The 22,544-nt window shown below is 49.0% G+C and overlaps 1 protein-coding gene across 1 annotated transcript; it reads right to left on the bottom strand.

The window, feature by feature from the left end:
- Positions 1 to 1,599: 1,599 nt before the first annotated feature.
- LOC147904663 (ATP12 protein-like protein) lies at positions 1,600 to 19,647 on the bottom strand. Its single transcript, XM_087395112.1, has 4 exons — positions 19,197 to 19,647; positions 18,936 to 19,098; positions 18,181 to 18,458; positions 1,600 to 2,167 (listed from the first exon to the last, which is right to left on the bottom strand). The coding sequence occupies exons 1-4, from the start codon at positions 19,542 to 19,544 to the stop codon at positions 2,069 to 2,071; spliced, it is 888 nt and encodes a 295-aa protein (XP_087251238.1). The 5' UTR covers positions 19,545 to 19,647; the 3' UTR covers positions 1,600 to 2,068.
- Between the last annotated feature and the right edge of the window lie 2,897 nt (positions 19,648 to 22,544).

Below are 22,544 nucleotides of genomic sequence, written 5' to 3' on the forward strand. Positions count from 1 at the left end.
ACTTAAACCTATGGAATGTATAGTTTTCATGTAGTATATATGCAATCAAGTCTTATTTGTGTCAAATTAATCTTAATTGGAATAAACTGAATATAGATTGGGCGTATGCTGTTCTACACAATTCTGACATCTTTCAACATTTTGAAAGCAAACGATAGACTCAACGGTGACAACGGCTTTAGCAAGTTGAAACTTGCATCTTCAATAATACAACAAAACACATGCATATCGTTGATTCAAGAGCATGCCCAAAACCAAAACAAATACTACAATTTCGACCTCATGATAATCACCCACGAGGGTCAAAGCATACCCATTGCCTAGCAAGCCCAGACACTATAACATCCTCGCCAACCTCATCAACACAACACAATCAATGGTGTACCATAATATAAACATTTGGTAACACAAAAACATACATAATCATACATTTATGTGAAGATCTTCAAGCTCAGTTTCTGTCAACACTCCAAAGGTGAAAGGCAACCTCAACCATACAAAGGCTAGCACTAAGGAAAAGGCTAATCAAAAAGTAGCCCGCATTCTTCACCCAATCTACAATTGCCCGTGAAGACATGGATTTCACTTTAGTCTCTCCCAAACTACTATTTTTAGGTTAAAAAGCTTGCACCACTACAAATAGAAAAAATCTTAGTGATATCAACAAAGCACAACTTGTGTTTGCATTTAATTGCAAGCCATAAATAAAGCAAACGAAATAAATCTATATGAATCCAAGTGTATGCCCAAACTCATTCTCTACAAGCAAGTTTTAACATCATGGTAATCATTTACAAGGTTTCAACCCATAAACCCCATCACAAGTACGATGGACTCGCTACTGCTACAGATAGAGAGAATTATAGCGATATCAACAGACTGCAACCAAGTTGACACCTCCATAAGGTGGCATTCGCATGTCCAATAATATGGCGACAGACATCTCCATCAAATGGAGGGGTCACTGATGAAGAGTCTCTATAACAAGACGACCCTACAGCACCTCCACATTTGCCAAATTTACGGCTAGCCTGCACGGATTGACATGTTCCCTTTTCAGCACAGCCACAGCTTGTAGCTTTAAGGGAATGGCTGAATAGGCGATAGGTGAAGTTAATGGGGCTAGCTCTATAAGCAAAAGAGGGCTGATAAGGAAGATGTGGGAGGACCATGTACAACTCAACTCTATCTACTCTCTCTCCTCCCTTCCTCTTCTCTTCCAATATCTTTCTCTCCTCCCTTCCTCTTCTCTTCCAATATCTTACTCTCTGGTTTCTCCCTACTCTCTCATGCATACAAACACATCAACACACCAGTACATCAAGCATCTATTTGGTTTTGGTACTGGGTATTAGAGGTGAAGTAGATATTCAACAGTGACTGAGGCTAGGACTAAAGGAATGTTGATCAAAAATTATTCTACCGTCTCTTCATCCAAGCTACAGCCGAATTGTGAAGAAAAAATATTTCCTTATCAAAAAACCTTTTTTTATAATAGCTGATAAGGTAATGGATCGGTACATCTAGAAAGGATTAGCACAATATCAGCAAGTTTAACTCCAAGACTAAACACCCCAAGACTGTTAACCTTAAACTAGAAGAAAAAGCTACATTCTGATATTGAGAACTCCAAAAAGCTAATCATGCCGAAAACCAGTATTGAGAGGTATCAGAAAGTGGAGAGCACAGTTACTTCAATGTAATGACATCCTTTTGCCTCCATTGAAGATAAGGATTTAAAAGTAGTTTCCATTGCAAGTTTGTAATTGTAATGAGCATACTGAGAAGCTGGCAAATCTGGAAGACACTGCATCTTTTACATCATCGGATCCTCTTCAAATACGTCTTTACATGAAAGGATCCCTTCGTATTAACCAGATACCTTTTATTGCAAGTCTGTAATGGCATAATAAACAGCTGGCAGGTCCATGGGACTCTTCACCTTCACATCATCAGATCCTCTTCAAATATGTGCATACATGTGAGGATCACAGAAAGTATCAAACGATCTCTAAAGATTCATAAAGCCATCATGATAACTGCTAAGCTTCTGGTGCTGTCTTCCGTGTCACAAGAGCCTTAGATACACAGAGGCAGCAGCAACCCTGCTCCGCAAGTCTGCCACATCAATATCATGGCCACCTTCGACAAGCCCCCATTCTTCAATCTGTCACAAAATTACACTAAAAAGATTAATCTCATGAATCAAGGTATATCAGATATCTTCAAGAAGTCTTTGCAATTTACCTTTCAAAAATGGACAAATACTATACTTCAAGGGATCATTGGGAACTTACAAGGAAATCATGTGTTAAATTGAGGAAAGCCCCCCCAACCCCAACCAAAAAAAAAAGATTCCGCATAAGACTAGATTGAAACCTCAAAAGAGTCTAGTTGACCACATCGGCAGACCATTCGGAAAGACACATATAAAAGTGTGTTTTATTATTTAGATGGCGCAACTTGCTAACCACTTTGTCCATTTTCCAAGATTTAGACACACAGCAACCACAAAAATCTCATGCAAGACTTGAGTACACCATAATCCACAAATGCTACGCATTGCAACACCTATTCCAACACAGCATGACCTGCTCAACGTGGCATTCAGCCATCTAGCAAGCTGCCGCTGGTCAGTCTGTCAGCCCACAGCTGGCTAGTCAGCCACTGATCAATCAACTAGCCTGCTCTAGTCAGCCAGATGCTACACCACATACTACCAGACATTTCATGGTATGTCTTCGTGGCTCACCACTCTTAATGCACATCACTGTTTTTCTACTCTTGCTTGGAAAACAAAATCCTGCTCCCTTTTTTTTTTTTTTAAACTGCCGGCTTATATTGCATGGGTGACACTGCTAAGCAGTAAAAGAGGACCTAAAACATTGAGAGTACATCAAACAAACAAGAACCCAAAAGTGAATCCCACCTCAACACAACTGTGCCCAAACCCAAAAGTAAAGTCTTCACCTCCCTCCGCTCCAAATTACCTGCCCACAGATTCGAAATGGAACAGACTGACGGAACACCATCGAATTGCCAACCAGCCACATGGCCAACAGGACCTCTGCCCTCAAGAGCGGCCAGCAACAAACCAGAGTCGATGGGAGGCTATTTGTCTCACCTAAGAGTGCCATTTTCCATTTTGCCCTTAAGGAGAAAGACGCCATCAACCCCAATCGCCAAATAGCACCTTCCAAGTGAGTCCACACCTCTCTCACCACCGGATAGTCTCATTTGGCTATCCTCCCACACACAGGAACCCATTTATGTAAAATCTTCCTAAGTAATAGACTCACCTTGCCAAGCATCCGTGGCTTCCAAATATCACGACAAGGTGCTTTCCACCAATTCATTCCACACCATCCCACTTAGAATTAAAATCCTCAATCTTAACCCAGCAAGCAAGAAACTCCCTATACATTATCCTGGCCGTGATCTTTCTGAGTCTCATGCTCCACTGCACCACCCTCCTCGGTTCCCAGCTCAATATAATATCAATCCAAGGGGCCGAGCCCTCAAGCAAACAGCGTAACCATTTACAAAGTACAAAGAGATTCCGCAATTCAATATTTGGCAACCCCAAACCTCTCTGAAGCTTAGGTGCTCCCAGGGGACATAGTGAAGCCTTCTCACACCACACTCTTCTGCCCATAGGAAAGCACATAAAAGTTTACCAACCTCTTGCCCATGACAGGGTTTAAAATTCCACACCGACGCCACATAGATTGTTGTAGCAACAAGGACATGCTAGATGACTAGGACCCTTGCATTCCACCGTTGAATTTTTTGCTCAACTTGCTCTAGAAACCAGTCAAATCTTTGTCACAGAGAAATACCCAAACCCAAGGGTGCCCCTAAGTATCGCACAATTTCACACCATTGAATCCATCTGACTGGCAAACCATCTAGGCATCGGATCCAAAGTGGTTCTTAAAGAAAAGGTCTTATTCCAACTACACACAGATCCTAAAGCATCACAGAACACCTACATAACTTCAAATAGCCTCTCCACATTCTCCTGCAACTCCTCGGCTAAGGCCATTATGTCATCAGCAAAGTGCTAAAAGCACATTTGGTTACCCAAGGGTAGAACAACTCCCTTAACCAAACCACACTTGATTCCATGCTATAGCAAATTGATCAAAGGAACTGTGCAGAGTGCAAATAAGAACGGAGCCAGTGCACAACCTTGATGCACAGAACATCTCATGTCAAACCTTCCCACCACGCCACCATTAAGCATAGAATCACTGAAGCATTCCCAAACAAGGAGTATACCATCTTCCCCAACACAGACCCAAAACCCAGATGATCCAATACTACACTGATAAAATCCCAATGTACCTGTTCGTATGCTTTATCAAAATCAAAACCAAACAAAATGCATTTCTGCCCTGAAGTACAAACATAAGTCAGAGCTATGGAGACATTAAGGATATTCTCAATTATATCCCTCTTCCTTTCATGAACCCAGTTTGTTCTCTGTCTACCAGCCACATGCAAATACCCTGTATTCTCAACGCCAAGGCATTGGCTATGACCTTATACGAGGTATTCAACATAGTTATAGGCCTCCAATCCTCGACTCTCAACCTGTTTTGATGTTTAGAAAAGAGCTTAACCAAACCTGTAATTACATCTGCTGAGAGGAAACCCCTTTGGACAGCACAATTAACCATATTTACCAAATCAAACTTGAGAAGATTCTAGAGGGCAACAAAAAATTCCAAAGTTAGCCCATTTGCGAGAACGCTTCTTCTCCATGAGAGACAGAGCATTCCATAATTCATCAATCGATTAACTTCAAGATAAACTTCCCTCCCATAATTTCGTCCTGAACACCTTTGCAATGTGCCAGAACTCTGTCACAAGATTGCCATTAGCATCTTGAATTCTGTCCACAAACTCTCTCTACACCTTCCTCTTTACTGATAGGAAAAAGAGTTAGATAGACAATCGTCACTTCTAACCACAACTGCCTACTCTGAATGCGGGCCTGCTCAGCTTTCTTGAGTTCCACCTGTTAGAAAATGAAATCCCACCAGAGGATATCCAGCAGCAGAAGACTAATAGATGATCCCAAGATGCTGGGACTCCTCTCTTGCACCCTGGTCATCATCAAGAGACTGAGACATCCGCTCTTCCTCTTCCTCTTAAGGCTCAAAGATCTCTCCCATTGAGACATATTTACTGAATAGTATGTTGTCTTCTTCACCTAGTTTGCTAGACTTGCACCAAGCCAACCACAGGCTCCCCTCTTGAAGAAGTTAGGTGGATCCCGGCAATGAAACCACTGAAACCAGCCTCGACAACGTAAAGGGTGGTAGGATCCACTTAATTACAGCATACACAGCAAATTGGCAAATAAATATGCACCACATAATAAATCACAGGGGAGCTAGAGCGCTCCTACTCAAAAACAAGGACACCGATTGGCCCCAAACGTTGGCACCCCTTGCGGTATCTGTTTAACATTCATTTGAAGCCATGCGGCTGATTACAAAGGTCTTTGGGAAGCTGCACCACAGGCAAACCAATGCCCGCAGACTCCCGGTCCAGCCCACCCTATAATTCCCTGGTCAACTTCAAGCAATGAATGGCATCCAATCACTAGACAATCCTGTATCCTCAACCAACCAAAGCATGCAACCTTTGGCCAACTGCCACCAGCTAATCCTACAACACCTTCATCTTGGTGATGTGTTCTTGTCCTAATTCCCCTTCATCCATCCTCATGCCTTCCAGCTCCATCTCGAGGTCCAAGATTCTCGCCTCGTTGTTGAGCTCATGCATATCCCTCAATGTTGTTTAAGCCTCGAAAAAAGAGTTTGCCATCTGAATATGAGAAAGCACCATATCTACCGTCGTACCCACAATGATAGCCAAGGCTTCCCTATCCTGGATCTACCATGATCTCACTAAAAGAGAGTCTGCTGATGTCAGCACTGTTGTTGTCGGTGTAGCTAAGGTAGTCACACTGGTCTGAGCCAACAGCTCTATCCCCATCGCAATCCCCCCCGACTCCCTCAACACTAAGTGGCTCCGAACCTTCATTTTCCACAACGGGTAATTCGTCCCTTCGAGCTTGTAGGTCTCACCAAAATTTGGGATATGAGCCATGATAATGAACTAAAAGAGTTAAAGAGTTAAAGAGTTTAGAGTGTCGTACACCTGCCTAAACCTGAGCCTCCCACCTGGGTACAATCCTTCAGACACCTGCCTAAAACCTAAGCCTCCCGCCTAGGTACAATCCTTCAGACACCAAAGCTAATTCCTCTTAACAATGAATCAAGGTCGTCCTTCAACAAGGCCCTTGCCTTCCAAGCTCAAGCTCCACTTCCCGAGAACTTTCGTCAAGGCTCTGATACCATGTTAGAAAATGAAATCCGACTAGATGATATCCCAACGGAAGACTAATAGATGAGCCCAAGAATTCCACATGAAAGTGTTTCACTATGGAATCAAACTTCATTAACATGTGTGTACTTCACCAACATAGATGTGTGTGCAGGCCAATAAATGGAGTATGCATCCGAGACAAATATAGAAGCAACACATATTTTTCCGTCCGTCCACAAACACAATACAATACCAAAATGTTCTCCTACTATATGCTTGACACCTCTAGATCTCTGAGCCCACGTGCAGACTATGCATCCGAGACAGATATAGAAGCAACACATATTTCCGTCCGTCCACAAAACTGGACACAATACAATACCAAAATGTTCTCCTACTATATGCTTGACACCTCTAGATCTTTCAGCTCGCGTGCTCCACAAAGCTTATATAGACTCACCGTCCAAAGATCCCTTCCACCTTGTTGTCTGAAGGTATTCAGCCTAGGTATTCAGCCCAGTTCACCTCTTGGATAAGACCCAACTGCTGCGGCTATTGCTGCAGGCCCCTGCCAAAAAACTGACCAATAGGGGGGCATTATAGCCAACTGAAACAACCCCCCCTAGGGACACACTTCCAAGCCTTTTGCTGGCCCTGCTTGGCCACGTGGACGACTACCACTCGCCCAAGCAAGCTGCCCATATCCAGCCTCATTTCCAAAGCCTGCCCCATGACCCATCCTATCAATATGTGGTCCACCCCCCCAATGCACACCTCATATGGGGGCTCAAAAGGTTGAGAGGTGACCAACCCTATTCCAACACCACCGCCTTGAGGGCTTCCTCCACCTCAACAAGGAGTGTGGAAAGCATATTGTCCCTAGGGCATGATCCCACCACTTGGGCCAAGCCTTCTCTCACCCAAACCAAGAGTGATTTTCCCGTCACCTTTTCTTTTGACTTCAAGATCATTCTCTAGCCAGTAAATGCACAACTCGAATGCCCGCATCCCATTTATCACATAGGTCTACAACAACCAACGTGGCATTCATCCACTGAATCTTGACTTGCTTGACAAAATCCTTGCATGCTAACAGGGCATTCTCGAACTAATAAGGAATATCCCAAGACCTTCCCACAGCAAGGTGTATAGCAAATGACCAGACCATAGGTATATGATCCGAAATTCCCATGTATAGAATATCATTTTCCTTAAACAAAGGCTTCCTGCATGCCCGAAACTCACTCCCCTTCCTTTTATTATTCCAAGAAAAACCCTCAAGCCCCGATGAATCAAGCTCAATACAATCTATCAACCCCTACTCTAAGCAAAGATCCTCCCAAGCCTCTTTCACTTTCCAAGAGGCATCTATCAGGATGGGATCAATTCAACTCCCCAATTGTCATATTCGAGTGCCCCCCCCAAACAACTTGGATCCAAACAATAGACATACTAGATCCCTCCATGCAACACAACGCTAGCCTGCAAAATTTGATGCATACACATTGACCACATGAAAAGAAAACCTAGAGCCTGACCTCAGCGATGAAAAAGACACCCTTCCTATCACGAAAAACTTCGGACAACGAGTGTCTGTCTTTGGCAAGAACAACAATGCCCCCCTGCCCCTCATGGGACAATTGACCAGTACTGAAAAGCCCAACTAATGCAGAGAGAACCATAATTCCTCATCCTCCCCACACTTACACTCCTGAAGCAAAACCACATCTAGGAACCTACTTCTAATGACTGAGACGCACCTTTTCTGCTTTGCCTTTCCACAACAACCACGAAGGTTCCACGAGACTACACAAATGCTCATAGCTCCCTCCAAATTCCTCTCACTTACCTTAATGGACCAAGGCTTTAACTGCATCACACAAGAAATGGAAACGATTCTCATTACCTCCTTAACAGTTCCAAGAAACCGCCTTGATCCTTTTCGAAGCAACCTGAGTCATCGCAGAATTTTTAGTTAACTTCCATAAGCAGTTTCTTCTGTTGCACCTTATCTTCAAAAATTCTCTTACCTTAGTTGGCATCATGCATGTTTTCATCTTTTGGGACTTCATTCTTCTCAATAGTACTCTCGTCCACCGAGATATCAGCCCAAGATTGGAGCCCGCCTTTAGAAGAAGGCTGAGAAATTGACGAGCTTGCTTCTCTTCCAAATTAGGGGAGGATTGTGAGCAACCCTCAGACGGAAAAGGCCTTCTTGTATAGAACTACCACCCAACCCTTCTTCATGACAAACTTCTAGGCAAAATCAGAGATCGAGAGATCCATCCTATCAACATCCACGGAGAGATCCTTCTTTGCATGCATGCAACTTGTACCTCCCCGAGACCGGGCTGCATCAGGATCTCTACCCAATGAAGTCTTATCAAGAGCATTAGCCGGCATCTATGTATCACCAAAGTATTCTAGGATACTATCGAATCGTGCCCGTAGCTCCTGTGAGCTTCCCTCCCCCCCACCGCTATCGCTACCTCCCCTCCCTAGCCCCCCCCCTGCCGCGACCACCCCCGCCCCCTGCCTCTCCGCCCTCGCCTCCCGCTCGCTCTCCCCCTCACCCGCCGCCTCACTCACCCGCCTCCCATCCCTAGCCGCCTCGCTCGCCCGCCTCCCATCCCCCGCCCCTTGCCTCTCCGCCCTCACCCCCCGCCCGCCCTCGCTCACCCGCCCCCCTCGCTCACCCGCCCCCCTCGCTCACCCGACCCGACCCCCTCGCTCACCCGCCTCGCTCACCCCACCCGACCCCCTCGCTCTCCTGGCTCCCATCCCGCTCCCCCCGTCCCCCGCGCCTCCGCCCGCCACTCCGCCCATTCCGCCCCCCCCGCCTCCATTCCGCTCCCCCCCGCCTCCATTCCGCTCCACTCGCCCATTCCGCCCCCCCCGCCTCCACTCCGCTCCCCCGACCTCCGTTTCACCCCTCCGTCCCCGCCACACCAACCCCGCCCTTCCGCGCCACCCGCCTTCCCCGCACCCTTCACCCCGCCTCGCCCCGACCCCCCCCGCCCCCTCACTTCGCTTCGCCCGCCCTGCTGCTCCACTTCTCCACCCCGCCTCCACCCTCCGCCTCCGCCACCATCCCCTCCACACCCAGGCGCCACCCTCCCGCTTCGTCTCCCCTTTTGGGGTGGCAGCCTGTTCTTCATCGGAAGCTTGCAGTTAGTCTTGGCGGTATGGCGGCCCCCTGCCCGGATCCGGAGGCCCAGTCGGACCCTCCCTCTCCAGATGCCTACCGCGTTATCCTGACAGAGCAACAATCATCTCGTGTTCAGGAGGTTGCCATTGACTTCGCCCGTACCTCTGTTTACGGTAGAGTCATTGGACACTCTCCCTCCAGATCAGCCATCAGGGCCTCGCTCCAGTCCACTCTCCTGCTAGAGGATGGCCATATTGAGGAGGTGGCCCTTATGGGAAGGGGCATCTTCTGGCTCAAACTCTCCAATGAGAAAGCTGCGAGCAACCTGATTGCCGGTTCCCCCACATCGGTGGATGGAAAGATTATCATGATAGTCCCGTGGTACCGTGGATTCAGCGCAGCAGATTTTGATGTTCGGTTCCGTATACCTCGCCACCCAGTGACACTAGTTTTTCCAGGGCTTGCTGCTGAGCTGCGGCCGATTGTCAGGGACTTGGGCTCCCATTTTGGATGGGTTATGCACGACACTTTCGCCGATGCGGTGACCACGGCAGGAGCCCCCCGAGTCCGCGTGGCTGTGGCAGACCCTGCGACCCTCCCTGCAGTGATCGAGATTGTGACAGATGCCGGCAGCATCACCCAGAGCATGATAGTCACCGGACAGCCAGGTCAGTGCCTGAGGTGCCACGGCTTTGGGCACTTGGCGGCTGCTTGCCCACGCTTCGCCAGCTCATCTCGACCCCCCCCGCCCCCGCCTCCTCCGCCCCCGCCCCCCCCGGACAGCCACATCAGGAGGAGCCGAGGCAGTCGGAGCCCGGTCCAGAGTTAGTGGGTGGTTGGACCGAGGTTAGAAGGAAAAGAGGAAAGAACAAGAAGATCTCGGATAAAGGCAAGGAGGCAGAGGTTACCCTTCCGACAGCAGCACCCCAGAGACCTGACAGGCAGCCGCCCCAGGGACCTGGGAGAGCTTCTTCGTCGACGGCAGCCCGCCCTTCACAGCCTCAGATCCCCCTCTCTCCCGCTCCCCCGCCCCTTTCCACTCAGTCCCAGTCCCTTCCCCAGTTTCCCCTCCCTTCGCCCGACCCGCAGCCTCAGCCCCCGTCTCTTCCTCCTCAGTCTCCTCCTCCTCCCTCTCAGCCCCAGCTCCATAGGCGTCACCATCCCCCCCCTCCCCCCGTTCCCCTCGACTCCTCTACAGTGTTAGCTGCACCTTCGGCTTCCCAGCCGAGGGCAGCCCCCGCTCCGCCTCCTCCACTTTCTCCGCCAGTCGCCTCCGTGGAGTCCGAGTCGCCTACCCCTCAGCCTCCTCCCCCTCCCCCCCCGCTGGCAGGACACCCGGAGTCTACACCACCACTGGAGCAGGCTTCCATGGCCGCTAGCCCCTCAGTGGCAGACTCTGATGGGTCTCAGCTTCAGGAGAGAGCGCTTCCTCGAGACTTTTATAGATCTGGCCCCTGGGACTACTTGGACGTGGCCGACCTTGGGACCTTCCCGGCTTATCTCGACATCAGCATCTTCCTGCTCCGCAAAGGGGCGGATGGGAAGATTGTCGCCTTGGCCCCTAGGGATGGCCCTAGCTTCGCCTTCACGTTCCTCAGCGATGGCACCGAGACCTGGACAGACGACTCGGTTTGGGAGGCGCTCAGAGAGCAAACACACGCCCAGGTCTGTTCCTGGATAGGCCCGTCCGGTGGGCAGCTTCTCGAGACTCAGTGGTCCAAGGGCGATGTACGCCTGCGGTGGCGTTGCGCCGCCAAACGCTTCCGACTGATTGTGATCCTCAGACCTATACCCTGTCATGGCCTCTCCCCCAGGATGTCAGAGCTTGGTCCCATCAGAAACTCCGAACCTTCTATGGGATGACCACTTCAGAGATCTCGAGCTGGCTCGAGAAAGCATTTGTTCATGGCACCAAAGGCCTCTCGCCTTTGCTGAAGGTGTTGAAGGACGGGCAGGACGACCCCGCCTCCCCCTCCAAACCTTCTCATAAGCGGCAGCACCTCCACTCCGACATGTTTGATTCTTCATCGACTTCGACCGCGAGCAGACAGTTGTTCGCAGCTCCCCATCCCTCTCCATGAGCCTACACCTCGTATCCTGGAATGTGAACGGGTTTCACTCTTCTGGCACCCGTGGTCCCAGGAAGCTCATTTTGCGACAGGAACTTCAGCCTGCAGTGATTGGTCGTTTGGATGTACTTCTGCTCCAGGAGCACAAGCTCTCTGCGGCTCATTCCCGTAGCTGCGGGAAGGTTCTCCCTGGACGTTCCTACACTTACTGGGAGCCCTCGATCGGCGCACAGGGGAGGAGTGGGGGTGTCTGTACCTCCATGTGCGAGCAGTTAGCCCAGGGAGTTTTCGGTCATGGCACGTTGATCCCAGGCCGAGCCCTTTGGGTAGGCCTGGATCTGGAGGAATCCAAAATTGGAATACTCAACATTTATGCTCCTACAGACCTCCGATGCAGAGCCACCTTCTGGAGGACACTTACAGGGATTCTTCCAGACATGGATTCCTGGATTGTTGGAGGTGACTTCAACAATCTGGAGACATTGGAGGACCAGCAAGGCAGAGGTCCGGAGTTCACAGGTATGGCTCAGGCAGAGCAGTCAGCTTGGGACTCCTTCATCTTCGCGACAGGAGGTAGGGACAGTTGGAGAGACCCGTCCTTCCGGCGTTGGCACGGGAGCCTGGACTTCTCTTGGGGCTTCCGCAGGGAAGGAGGCAGACTCCTGGAGAGGCTTGATAGATTCTATCAGTGATTGGGCCATCAGTAGAGGCGGTCAGGCAGGTATAGTTCCAGGGACGACACTTTCCGACCATGCGCCGGTTACTCCTCTCATTAGATTCGGCAGCCCAGACCCTTCCCCCCCGGTCATGCAGGATTCCCGACTCCATTTTCTCGAGGGAGGACGTGCGCAGCAGTATTTGCAGTCTTTGGGACAGAGATTGGGGGGAGTGCACGGATTTGGTGGACTCAATTGCGCAGGCTCTGCAGGAGTCCAGCCAGATCTGCCAGCTAGCTGCCCTACAGGTTCGACAGGATTGGTGGAGTAGAGAGAGAGCTCTTCGGAGGGACCTCGCCTCCATTCAGCGACTCCAGCAGGCTTCCCCGGGTTCGGAGGAGCTTCGGATCCAAGCCCTTCGAGCCAGAGCCCTCCTGGAGGAGACACTCCAGCGCCGCTCAGAGTTTTCCTATCACGCCTCTCTCTCCTTCTGGCCCGGAAGGGTGACCGGATGTGCAGGGAGTTCTTCAGGACGCATGGCCAGAGAGCTGCAGGTGATCAGCTTCGGAGTCTCAGGACAGCGGATGGTCACATCGGTTCGGATCCGGGGGAGGTCCTGGGGTTGGCCACTGACTTCTACAGGACCCTCTTCCAGCAGGAGCCGCTTGCCCCTCGTGCTAGTCGTGCCCGTGAGGAGGTGTGGAGGCACATTCCATCCCTGGTCCAGCCTAGCATGCAGGCGACGTTGTTGGCGCCGTTTACCTCGGATGAGATGCTGGAGGCCTTGATGGCTATCGACGGACAGAAATGCCCAGGAGAGGATGGGCTTCCCCGAGCATTCTTCACCTCCTTCTGGGACCAGCTCCATCAGCCCCTCCTTGCAGCTCTGCAGGGGATTTTCAGCAGCGGTCAGATGCCAGAGAGCCTCTCTTCGGGACTGATTTGCCTCATCCCGAAGGGAGGAGATAGACAGGAGATCCGCCAGTGGCATCCGATCACTCTCCTTACTACCGCCTACAAAATCCTCGCCAAGATGATCAGTGCCAGAGTTCGGCCTCTACTCCCAGACCTCATTCATGACACTCAGACAGGCTTTGTCCAGGATCGCAGTATCCTGGATAATGTCTTCACCTTTTCAGAGGCGGCGGAGTGGGCTCAGCACAGTGGATCACACCTTGCCATTCTACTTCTCGACTTTGAGAAGGCCTACGATCGCGTGGACTGGTCCTTTTTGGAGGGGACTCTGGAGCGGCTAGGTTTCCCGGCAGCTTGGATTCAGGGTATCTCAGCTTTGTACAGGACAGCGTCTAGCAGGGTCATCATTGGAGGCAGGATGGGTGAGCGCTTTAGCTTGGAGAGATCAGTACGTCAGGGCTGCCCCCTTGCTCCTTACCTGTTTCTTTTCTTCGCCGAGGCCATGACTTACTACCTTCGGGCGAGGTCTACCGGGATCAGGGGGTTCGCCTTCCACTTCGGGAGGACACGGAGCTTCTGGACTCGGAGTACGCAGATGATACCGCCCTTTATGTCCAAGACGATGAGAGGATGCTAGAGAGGGTGCGGATGGCCCTGGAGGTCTTCTGCTCGGCCGCTGGTGCGAAAATCAACTGGAACAAGTCAGTTGGTTTTCTCACAGACCCTGGGGCGTGTTCTCAGTGGGGGCGATTTCTGGGTTTCAGATGGATTCCACGGGGACAAACAGCTAGATACCTTGGCTTCCAGGTTGGCCTAGACATCACGCCAACTCAGCAGTTTCTCCCGGTGCTAGACTCCATCCGACGGAAGCTGGCTTTCTGGAGCACTGCTAAGCTGTCTCTTGCAGGTCGTGCCCTGGTAGTTAACCAGGTCCTCCTAGCCACGGCTTGGTATGTGGCTTCCTGCTGGTGCTTCTCGAGATCCAGCGTGGCACAGCTCAGGAGGCTGGTTCGGAACTTCCTTTGGTCGGGGGAGGATGGTCTTAGAGATACCAGAGCCAGGGTTGCTTGGCAGACAGTCATTCTTCCGCAGGCTGAGGGTGGCCTTGGGGTTATCGATCCAGAGCTTCAGAGTCAGGCCTTGTTAGGCAAGCTTGTCATCCGTGGTTTGACCCCGGGGGGGCAGACGTGGAAGATGTTACTTCAGCAGGGAGTCGGCTCTTGTGTCCCGCGCCGAGGTGGAGAGTGGCTACCGTCCCTCAGGTGGATCTTCACTTCCGCCCCGCTCACTCAGCCCCGTTCCCCACTCGTTCGTAGCCTCCTCATGGTTTGGAGGCGGCTCCGTCTCAGTCTCATTCAGTCCCAGCCCAGCTGTCAGGAGGAGATCGATCGCCAGCCGCTCGTCTGGAATGGGCAGGTCAGAGACGCCGAGGGCCTTCAGTTGGGGGAGAGATCACATATCAGGTGGGACGGCTGGATGAGGGGGCCAGCCCGGTCCCTTTGAGTTTGGAGGGATACGTACAGACATCTGGAGATGGCCGATCTTGCAGACGCAGCTGGAGGTGCACGCGGAGTCCAGGCGAGACGCACGGAGATCGACGGTGCGATCCCAGCCGCTTGGTTGGTTCCACCTGAGCCTCAGGTCCTCATGCCTGGAGACACCCGCTGGCTGGGACAGTTCACCCCCCGTGGCATCCCACTGGTGGTCGCAGGACGTATGGATGACTCCTCTATCGCCTTCTTCGCGGTTTCAGGGGATGGACGACTCAGGAGAGAGGATGCGCTCATCGACCCCCTACTCCCGTGGCAGAGTGTTAGGGTCGTAGGCCTTTTGGGGAAGGTCTGGCGTACCGGCCCTAGTATCGAGCAGGACCAGTTGCAGCTTTGGCGTCTTTGGCTCTGGGAGGGGCGGGCCTTGTCAGAGCTTGAGTGGGACCCAGGAGAGTGGTGGTGGCCAGAGATTGTGACAGGACAGGGGCCGACTTCCTTCTTCGCTTACAGCACGACTCTGGGCAGGCGAGTTCTCGGGAGGATGCAGAGCCGCCTCCCCACCCAGCGACCTAGCTGGTACGCACAGGGTATTTCCAGGTTCTTTTTGCAGGCATTCTGGAAGGCCTTGTGGGAGAGCTGGCGGCCGCGGAAGATCTCATACTTCCTGTGGCTTCTTACCCACAAAGGTCTTCCAGTGGGGAGCTGGTTGAGGCAAATAGGCCAGGACGGATGCTGTCAGATTTGCCATGCGGATGAGGAGTCACCAAAATACTGCCTGTGGAGCTGCACGCGCGCCCAGGAAGTGTGGAGGTGGACTTTCGGGCTTCTTACTCGCACAGCACCAGAGCTAGGAGTGATCACTTGGGGCGCGTTCTGTTGGTGCAGCACCGCACCTGGTCTTCATCACTTATTCGAGGCATGCCAGCAAGACCCCACTTTCCTTATCACACAGGGGACGTGGGGGCCGCTCGAGGGTATCCCACAACGATACAGGAGTTCGGGAGAGGCAGCCAGTCTGGGAGATTATCAGCAGCATTACAGGATGGCACATCTGGACCTCGCGCTGCGCGCAGATCCTCGGTGGCACCTCCTTATCGACTGCCCAGATCATGGCGGAGATTTGGAGTGAGATTATTCATACCCTCAGAGGCCAGTGGGACCAGATTCAGGGAGACTCCCGGGCTGGTCAGGAGAAGCGGCGACGCTTCCTCCAGGCTTGGGACACACAGAGCCTCTTCTTCGAGCAGACTACGCAGGGCCTTCGGTGGCACTACTCCCCACCCCGCTGGCTGTTCATTCACACTCAGCATATCCCTCCGTGAGATTATGATTGATTGATTTATTATGCTACCTTTTAGGGCTGCGTCCGGTTTGTGAACGCAGCCCGTCAGCTATAAGCTGACCTCTTGTATCTTGTTTTCGAAGTAATATAATTAGCACTGTTTTTTCGGCAAAAAAAAAAATCACCAAAGTATTCTCCCGATGAACCGGAGGGAAATCACTCGCGCCAGCACTCACATCCCCGCATGCCAACTTCGTGTGTTGCAGTCTCTCAGGACATTTCCACACATAATGCCCCGTTTTCTTACAAAGATAAGAGGCATCCAAAAAGGGACCAAAGCGAGCAGGCTGTAAGAGCTTAACCTCATCCAAGAACGCTAGTTCCACCAGCTCATGCACCGTTTGGCTCCAATCCCATAAGATCCAAGCTTTGCGAACTCCAAAATATTTGCTAGTTGCTCGTGGCACCAACAAAACCTTTCCAAGGGACGTAGCCATTCTCTCCACAGCGCTACCTAGCCATGCCAGAAGACTAGGAAACTCAATCCACACTAGACACTCATGAAACAAAATTCATTAACACTGAAACTTGGACCCAACCCACAAACCTAACTACATAAGCAAATAAGGGCAAATCACATTCAAAGGCAAGGAACACATTGAGCTCCATCATCAAAGGTGCTCTCCTTGTAAAAAACACGCACAAGCCCCCTCTAACCAACCTTTCAAGATCGGCCTTCATAATCTCCGGAGGGATTTCACAAACAACCATATGTATATCCGTCCCAAATCCACAAGGCTCTTTTGCTCTGTATCCCTTGTAGGATGAAGGGATGGAGAGGAGAGCAAGTTGCGGGTGCCAGGGCCCAAAAATTAAAGATGGAGAGACTAGAGAGCATCAGGATGGAGAGCAACAGCACGAGAGGTGATGAAAACGATAACAAGAGGCAACGAATCGGCAAAAAACGGTATAATCAAAAGAGGGCAAAAAACAATTTAATCAAAAGGAGGGCCACACACCCAAAAAAAAAAGTGATTACGAGAAACGTTGTTTCCGTTTCTGCATTGCTGTTTCCATGCCAAAAACAGCCGCCTGCTCTCCACCCTACAGGCTGCAGCCTACTCTCAGCTCTCCATCCCTCCACTACCTCTCCTCTCTTACTCTCCATCCTCCTTCTACCTCTCATCCTCCTCCGACTCCTACCTCTCCATCCACTTTCATTCACCTCCCCATCCTCCTTCTACGTCTCCATCCTTTCTCACCTCTCCATCCTTCCTCTCAAAACTTCAGATTGTTGTAAGTTCAAACTTGTTAGAAGTTAGAACTTAGAACTTAGTTCATGACACATGTTGATTGTTGAAGCGTCATTCATGGATAATAGATGATACTAGATAGATCGATCATCATAGGAATTTAGAATCATAGAAGCATGCATGATGCTTCAAGTATAGATGATTGTATTATGTATAATTTGCACTCTATTGATAATTGTATTATACATAAAAAATAAAATATAAATTTTTATACATAAATTATACCATATTGCCGTTTCTTTCATTTTCATTTTGACGGGGGCCGAAAACTCCGTTTCCCCGGTTTTTCCTATTTTCGTTTCTTCCGTTCCCATTTCAGTTAGCAACTATGCAGGCCAGCTCCTACTAGAGGATCACTTCAGCTTCATGCTCCTCCAAAGGATAAAACCAATCATCACCTCGACATAGGACAAGATATTGTCACCACTGCTCACATCCAGCGTCCTAGTTTTCCCTTCAGTTGTTCTCTCCTCACTTTCTGTTTCTCGAGAATCCCCCACCGTGATTGCACCAGCATTCAGTTCACTCATTAGCTTGCCCTCGAAACCCACATCAACCTTCGACGTGCACTTGCGCTTGCACCCTCTATGCTCTACTCCCTCTTGAAAATGCTCTCTCTGCATGAGAGAAGCTCAGCGCTCTCCCCAAACCTAAAAGATTGTTAAAATCCTGCAATAGACTTTAGCGGGGCCCTACCAGGGTAGAGAAGAGAGCCTACAGAGCTTCCATCGTAGGAAATTGAAAGTTTGACACAGCATTCACCCCTCTAGTATGTTGCAGACTGATGTCACAGATTGATTTCTTTGAACCTTCTTACTGCCTTGTAGCCCATGTTGGTGTCAAACCACGTCATGCTCCATGCAGGACACCGATACTTGCACATACGCTATAGCAAGAGTTAAACAATAAAGACTTTGGCTTTAGAGGCACATTATCCATTCCAAAGATATCAAGGCTTCACATACCTGATAATCTTCCTCCAAGCGAATTACTTGTACAGCTTCTTCTATACTCAGCCGTCCGCGGGAAATAGCCATGGCTACCACAAGAGACTTTGCTGCACCAGAGAGAGCATCTACCGCAGCAAGCTGCCAATTACTAACACTCTTCAGAGCCTTTTCCATGGCTGCCACCACTTCATCTGGTTGATTGCCCACAAAGATGCTAGTCGTCGAGCTTGGTCTAGATCCAATTTCCTTCTCGATCCAATCCAGTAAAGGATTCAGCACCTCGGCCTGCAATTCTGCAAACCGATACAAACGTCAAAGGCTACATAAGATAGAGAAACATTTTACTGTGCACACACGAAATCCCACAACAATCATTGAGTGACTGCTATGTTTAGTGCAAAAGAGAAACAAACCGTGATGCACATTCAGTGGTTTCTATCTTAGTGCACAATATAAAACAAACCACAATGTCCAAAGCCACATCGCTGATTCTGCTATATCTTTCAAGACGAACAGGTAAACAAACCGTGATGCACATTCAGTGGTTTCTATCTTAGTGCACAATATGAAACAAACCACAATGTCCAAAGCCACATTGCTGATTCTGCGATATCTTTCAAGACGAACCGGTAAAGAGAAAGTAAGGAAGCGTTAAAGATACATGAATCTTGCTATTTTTTCCCATTATCGAGTGCCATCACAAAAATTGCCACGGACAGAGCAACCACATGAAGCCATAACTGGTTTTATAGAGTGTAAAGGATGCATACCACCTAGGGGAGAGTCCTCTTTTTCTCGACAGCATACAGAGTCGGTATGGAAAAAATTAAGCAAATGCTTGATAATTTTCTCCCTTTCCTGGGGTACTTTGTCGATCGCTGTGGAGGTAAGCTTCATCAATGGCATTGTGAACGGACGAATCCCATCTGGATCCTGACACCCCGAGACATTAATATATGACATAAATTTTCCTGACACTAAATGGCCGGGAGTACGAAAACAAATAAAGATCAAAAAAATAGCTCCATTACTTGATACTCCCATTCAGCTGCAATGGCATGAGCGAGATTGAATGACGGAACCCTAAGAGGCTTCTTAGAAGGAGTCTTGAGGGTACGATGATCCAACATCACCACGAATCCATCTCCATCATCGGCTCGCTTAGCGTATGCAGACTTGTAGAAACGCCGGCCGATGGAAGGCCCACTGAGTGCAGAAAGAGGCATTTGAGCAGCTGCGTCGCGAAAGGAAGATTCATCTTGGGATTGAGGACTGGCTGCAGAGCTCTCTGAGGAAAGCGCCCGACAAACCCAAGGAAGAGACCTGAACAAGATGCGATCATGCTCGAAAAGCTTCAGCAAACGACGCGATGAAGCCATCGTCAGCTCATCGCATTAATTCAAACCTCTGCGTCGTAACCCTAAGGGCCTTATGTCATAGAGCAGGGAAAAGGCTATTTGGGGAAATGTGCTCAAAATGCACCACATGTGGGGCCCGCGGAGGAGCGGCACTTGAGGCCGTCCGGCGGTTGCACCGGGTTCATGTGCTCTTTTTCCTCCGATTGCAGGGCGTTCCAACTGTTTTATGCTGACGGCTTCCATCGGATGGAAATTGGAAGGTCTATCACTGCCTGTTGTGCCTATCCAACTACACAGGCAGGCAAGGGAATTCACCAGCCGATAACCAACTAGAAGCCAGACGGACTCCCAGCCCGCACTAAGAGGAGGCCTCCACCTATCTGCTCATAGTGCCTCCACCTATCTGGCCAACTCCGGCAGCCATGTGCCCGTAACTCCGATAGCATCGGACAGGCAACAGGTCTAACGGAATGCAATCTCCGTCAAACATGTGCCCAACCTATCTGCTAGCAAATGTGCCCCTTGTCGTTGGCCAAGGGGCATGGTGCAGAGGTGAGAGGGAAATAGCACATGGACAATGCCTCCTAGTATAGTGGTAAAAAACTAGCTTGCTTAGGCAGCCTTTAGCCTAGAGTAGAAGATAGAAGCCATCAGGCAAGCAAAAACACAAGGAAAACAAGGTGTGGTTCCCACAGGGGCCCTACTTGGCTTACAGTCTCTTTCGAAATTTTTTGTCTCCTGAGAAAATAATGGATGTGCAGTGCTTGTCACACCAATATTTTTTTTTAATGCAGAGATTGCTAGCAAAGTTCTATTCGATGTACGCAAAAACTATGGAGTGGTCAGTCCAATAAATGTGCGATATTTCCGTGTGTATTTTTTCTGCCTTCAAGTCACTCCAAATGTGAATCGTAGATAGTTGTGGGCTTGTGGAGTTGTAGTTGGAGCCCTAAGGATTGCATGAGAGCTTGCAAGTTTGTGGATGCAGGTGATGTTTTGCCCATGTCTATATAAAAGTTCCCTAAAAGTATTGTCGATGAGTTGGCTCTTCTGCTGGTCATTATGACTTTATGAAGATATGTCAAGAACATGTTATATCTTTGAGAAGGCAGCTTGTATATATTGAAGATTTGGTAAATTTTGTCTTGAATTATTGTGGTGATGGATGTGATTTCCACTCCCTACTCCGTGTATGTCTCAACAGTATGTATTGGCAAGTTTTATCAGATAAGTGTGCATTGTCATGTGTGTGAGAAATGTTGGTAAGCTGAAAGGAAAGGAAAGAGTGGACACAAACTCAGAATACTTGCATTACTTGCTTGTAGAATGAAGAAGAGTGAGGTCCTTAAGTAGGCACCTCATACATGCTCACTGACATCACTGATGACTTCAGAGCTCCACAATCATCTCCTCAATCTGCTCCTAGATTCTCTCAATCATCCTATGTGGCTCTCCACCACCTAACTGTGCTTATGGGCACCTAACTGTGCCTCTAGCACTCACACATAGAAACCAAGGTGTGCCTGAGGCATACACCTTGAGATATCCCAACAAACCCCCCCTTAAGGGATTGCCTCAGGCTATGTCAAGGATACATCTAGTCTCATAGTTTCTCATGCCATCTCATGGTGGTCAAGGATAAATCTATGGCTAGGTTCTCATGCTAGCAAGGGTTCCCTTGGGTGTAAGGTAAACAAAAGGGATACAAAAAGACCTTCCAATGGTTATCTCCCCTGCATGTACATGCACACAATGTCTGCAGGAGGTACCATGGAGCAAAACATACACATGGCCTACATCATAAGGTGACCAGAGGTGTTTACAAAACACACAAAACAAAATAGTTTATTTTCATTCATTTTGGAGGACTATCCAGGCTGAGTACCTTGACATAAAAAGAGAGATCTGGAGCATACATAGAGATGTTTTAAAATGCATAATCTTCATGGGATGCCTCATCTTGTGGAGGCAAAATATTCATGTCAAGGCAAGGTCTTACCACATGGGCAGTATCTAGTGCCTTATAAGATGGTACTATGATAGAACAAGTGGATCTGGAAATCATATCCTTCAAGAGAACAATTATCTTGTCATCTCCATAGTTGTGTAGAGAAGCATATCTTAGGTATCTGACCTTCCATCTTTTTCTTGTACTTGGAGTCAAATAAAAGTGCCATGAGAGGGTAGATCTCTGGCTTTGTAGTTGCTTCCTTTTTGGCAACCATTGTTTTGGCAATCTTCAATAAGGAAGTCAGGTTGACATTTTCATCCTTTGTAGCGTAACAAGACATTGCTTTATGTTTTGGCTTTTCACATATTTTGCATAAGCAAGCCATGAGAGGGTCTAACCCAGGTATTGGGTAGTATCTTCTCTCTTACAGGGCTTAGAATAACAACTGAAATGCTTCAAAATATAAGCATTTAATGTAGCAAAGTCTTGTGACCAAATTTCAAACAATGATGCTTCTTCTTACATGCTTCATAGAGGTGGCTAAAATGAATACTTTCCAATCAAAACCAGGTCTAGCAATTCAAAACAAAACTGAAGCCACACTTATACTAAAGTTATTGAAAGTTTCAAAAAACCAGAAATGCTAGAGTAGCATTTTATGTAGCATCATCTTCAAAAACTTGTCCAAAACTGTCAAAACCAAAAGGCTGAACTTGGAGGGCTTGTAGCTCACTCTTCAAAGCAAGGAAAAGAGGGCTTTTTGAAGCAAAAGAAAGCTCATATACCAGAGAGGGTCCAGCACAGAGGTTGGATGAAATGGTGTGCACTTTTGCCTGGGGAAGTTGCTACAGGCTGAACCTGAGTTTTGACGATTTCTCCCTCGTTACTGAACCAAATGAGCTGAAAAATGGCTCAAAATCTTCGTCTTGAGGTCGCCCATCTACTCTTAAGAGGGCTCAGGCAATGGCGGAGCAAGCAGGGAGTATTGAGCAATAGAAGAAATGGCAAAAAATGCGTTGTTTGGGGAATGGCAGCCAACACAGACGTTTTTTCTTCAATTGCTTGCAGGT

This window comes from Dipteris shenzhenensis, chromosome 2, assembly GCF_047967505.1.
Source record: "Dipteris shenzhenensis isolate YYH24624 ecotype China chromosome 2, Dip_SZ_1.0, whole genome shotgun sequence".
Taxonomy (NCBI): domain Eukaryota; kingdom Viridiplantae; phylum Streptophyta; class Polypodiopsida; order Gleicheniales; family Dipteridaceae; genus Dipteris; species Dipteris shenzhenensis.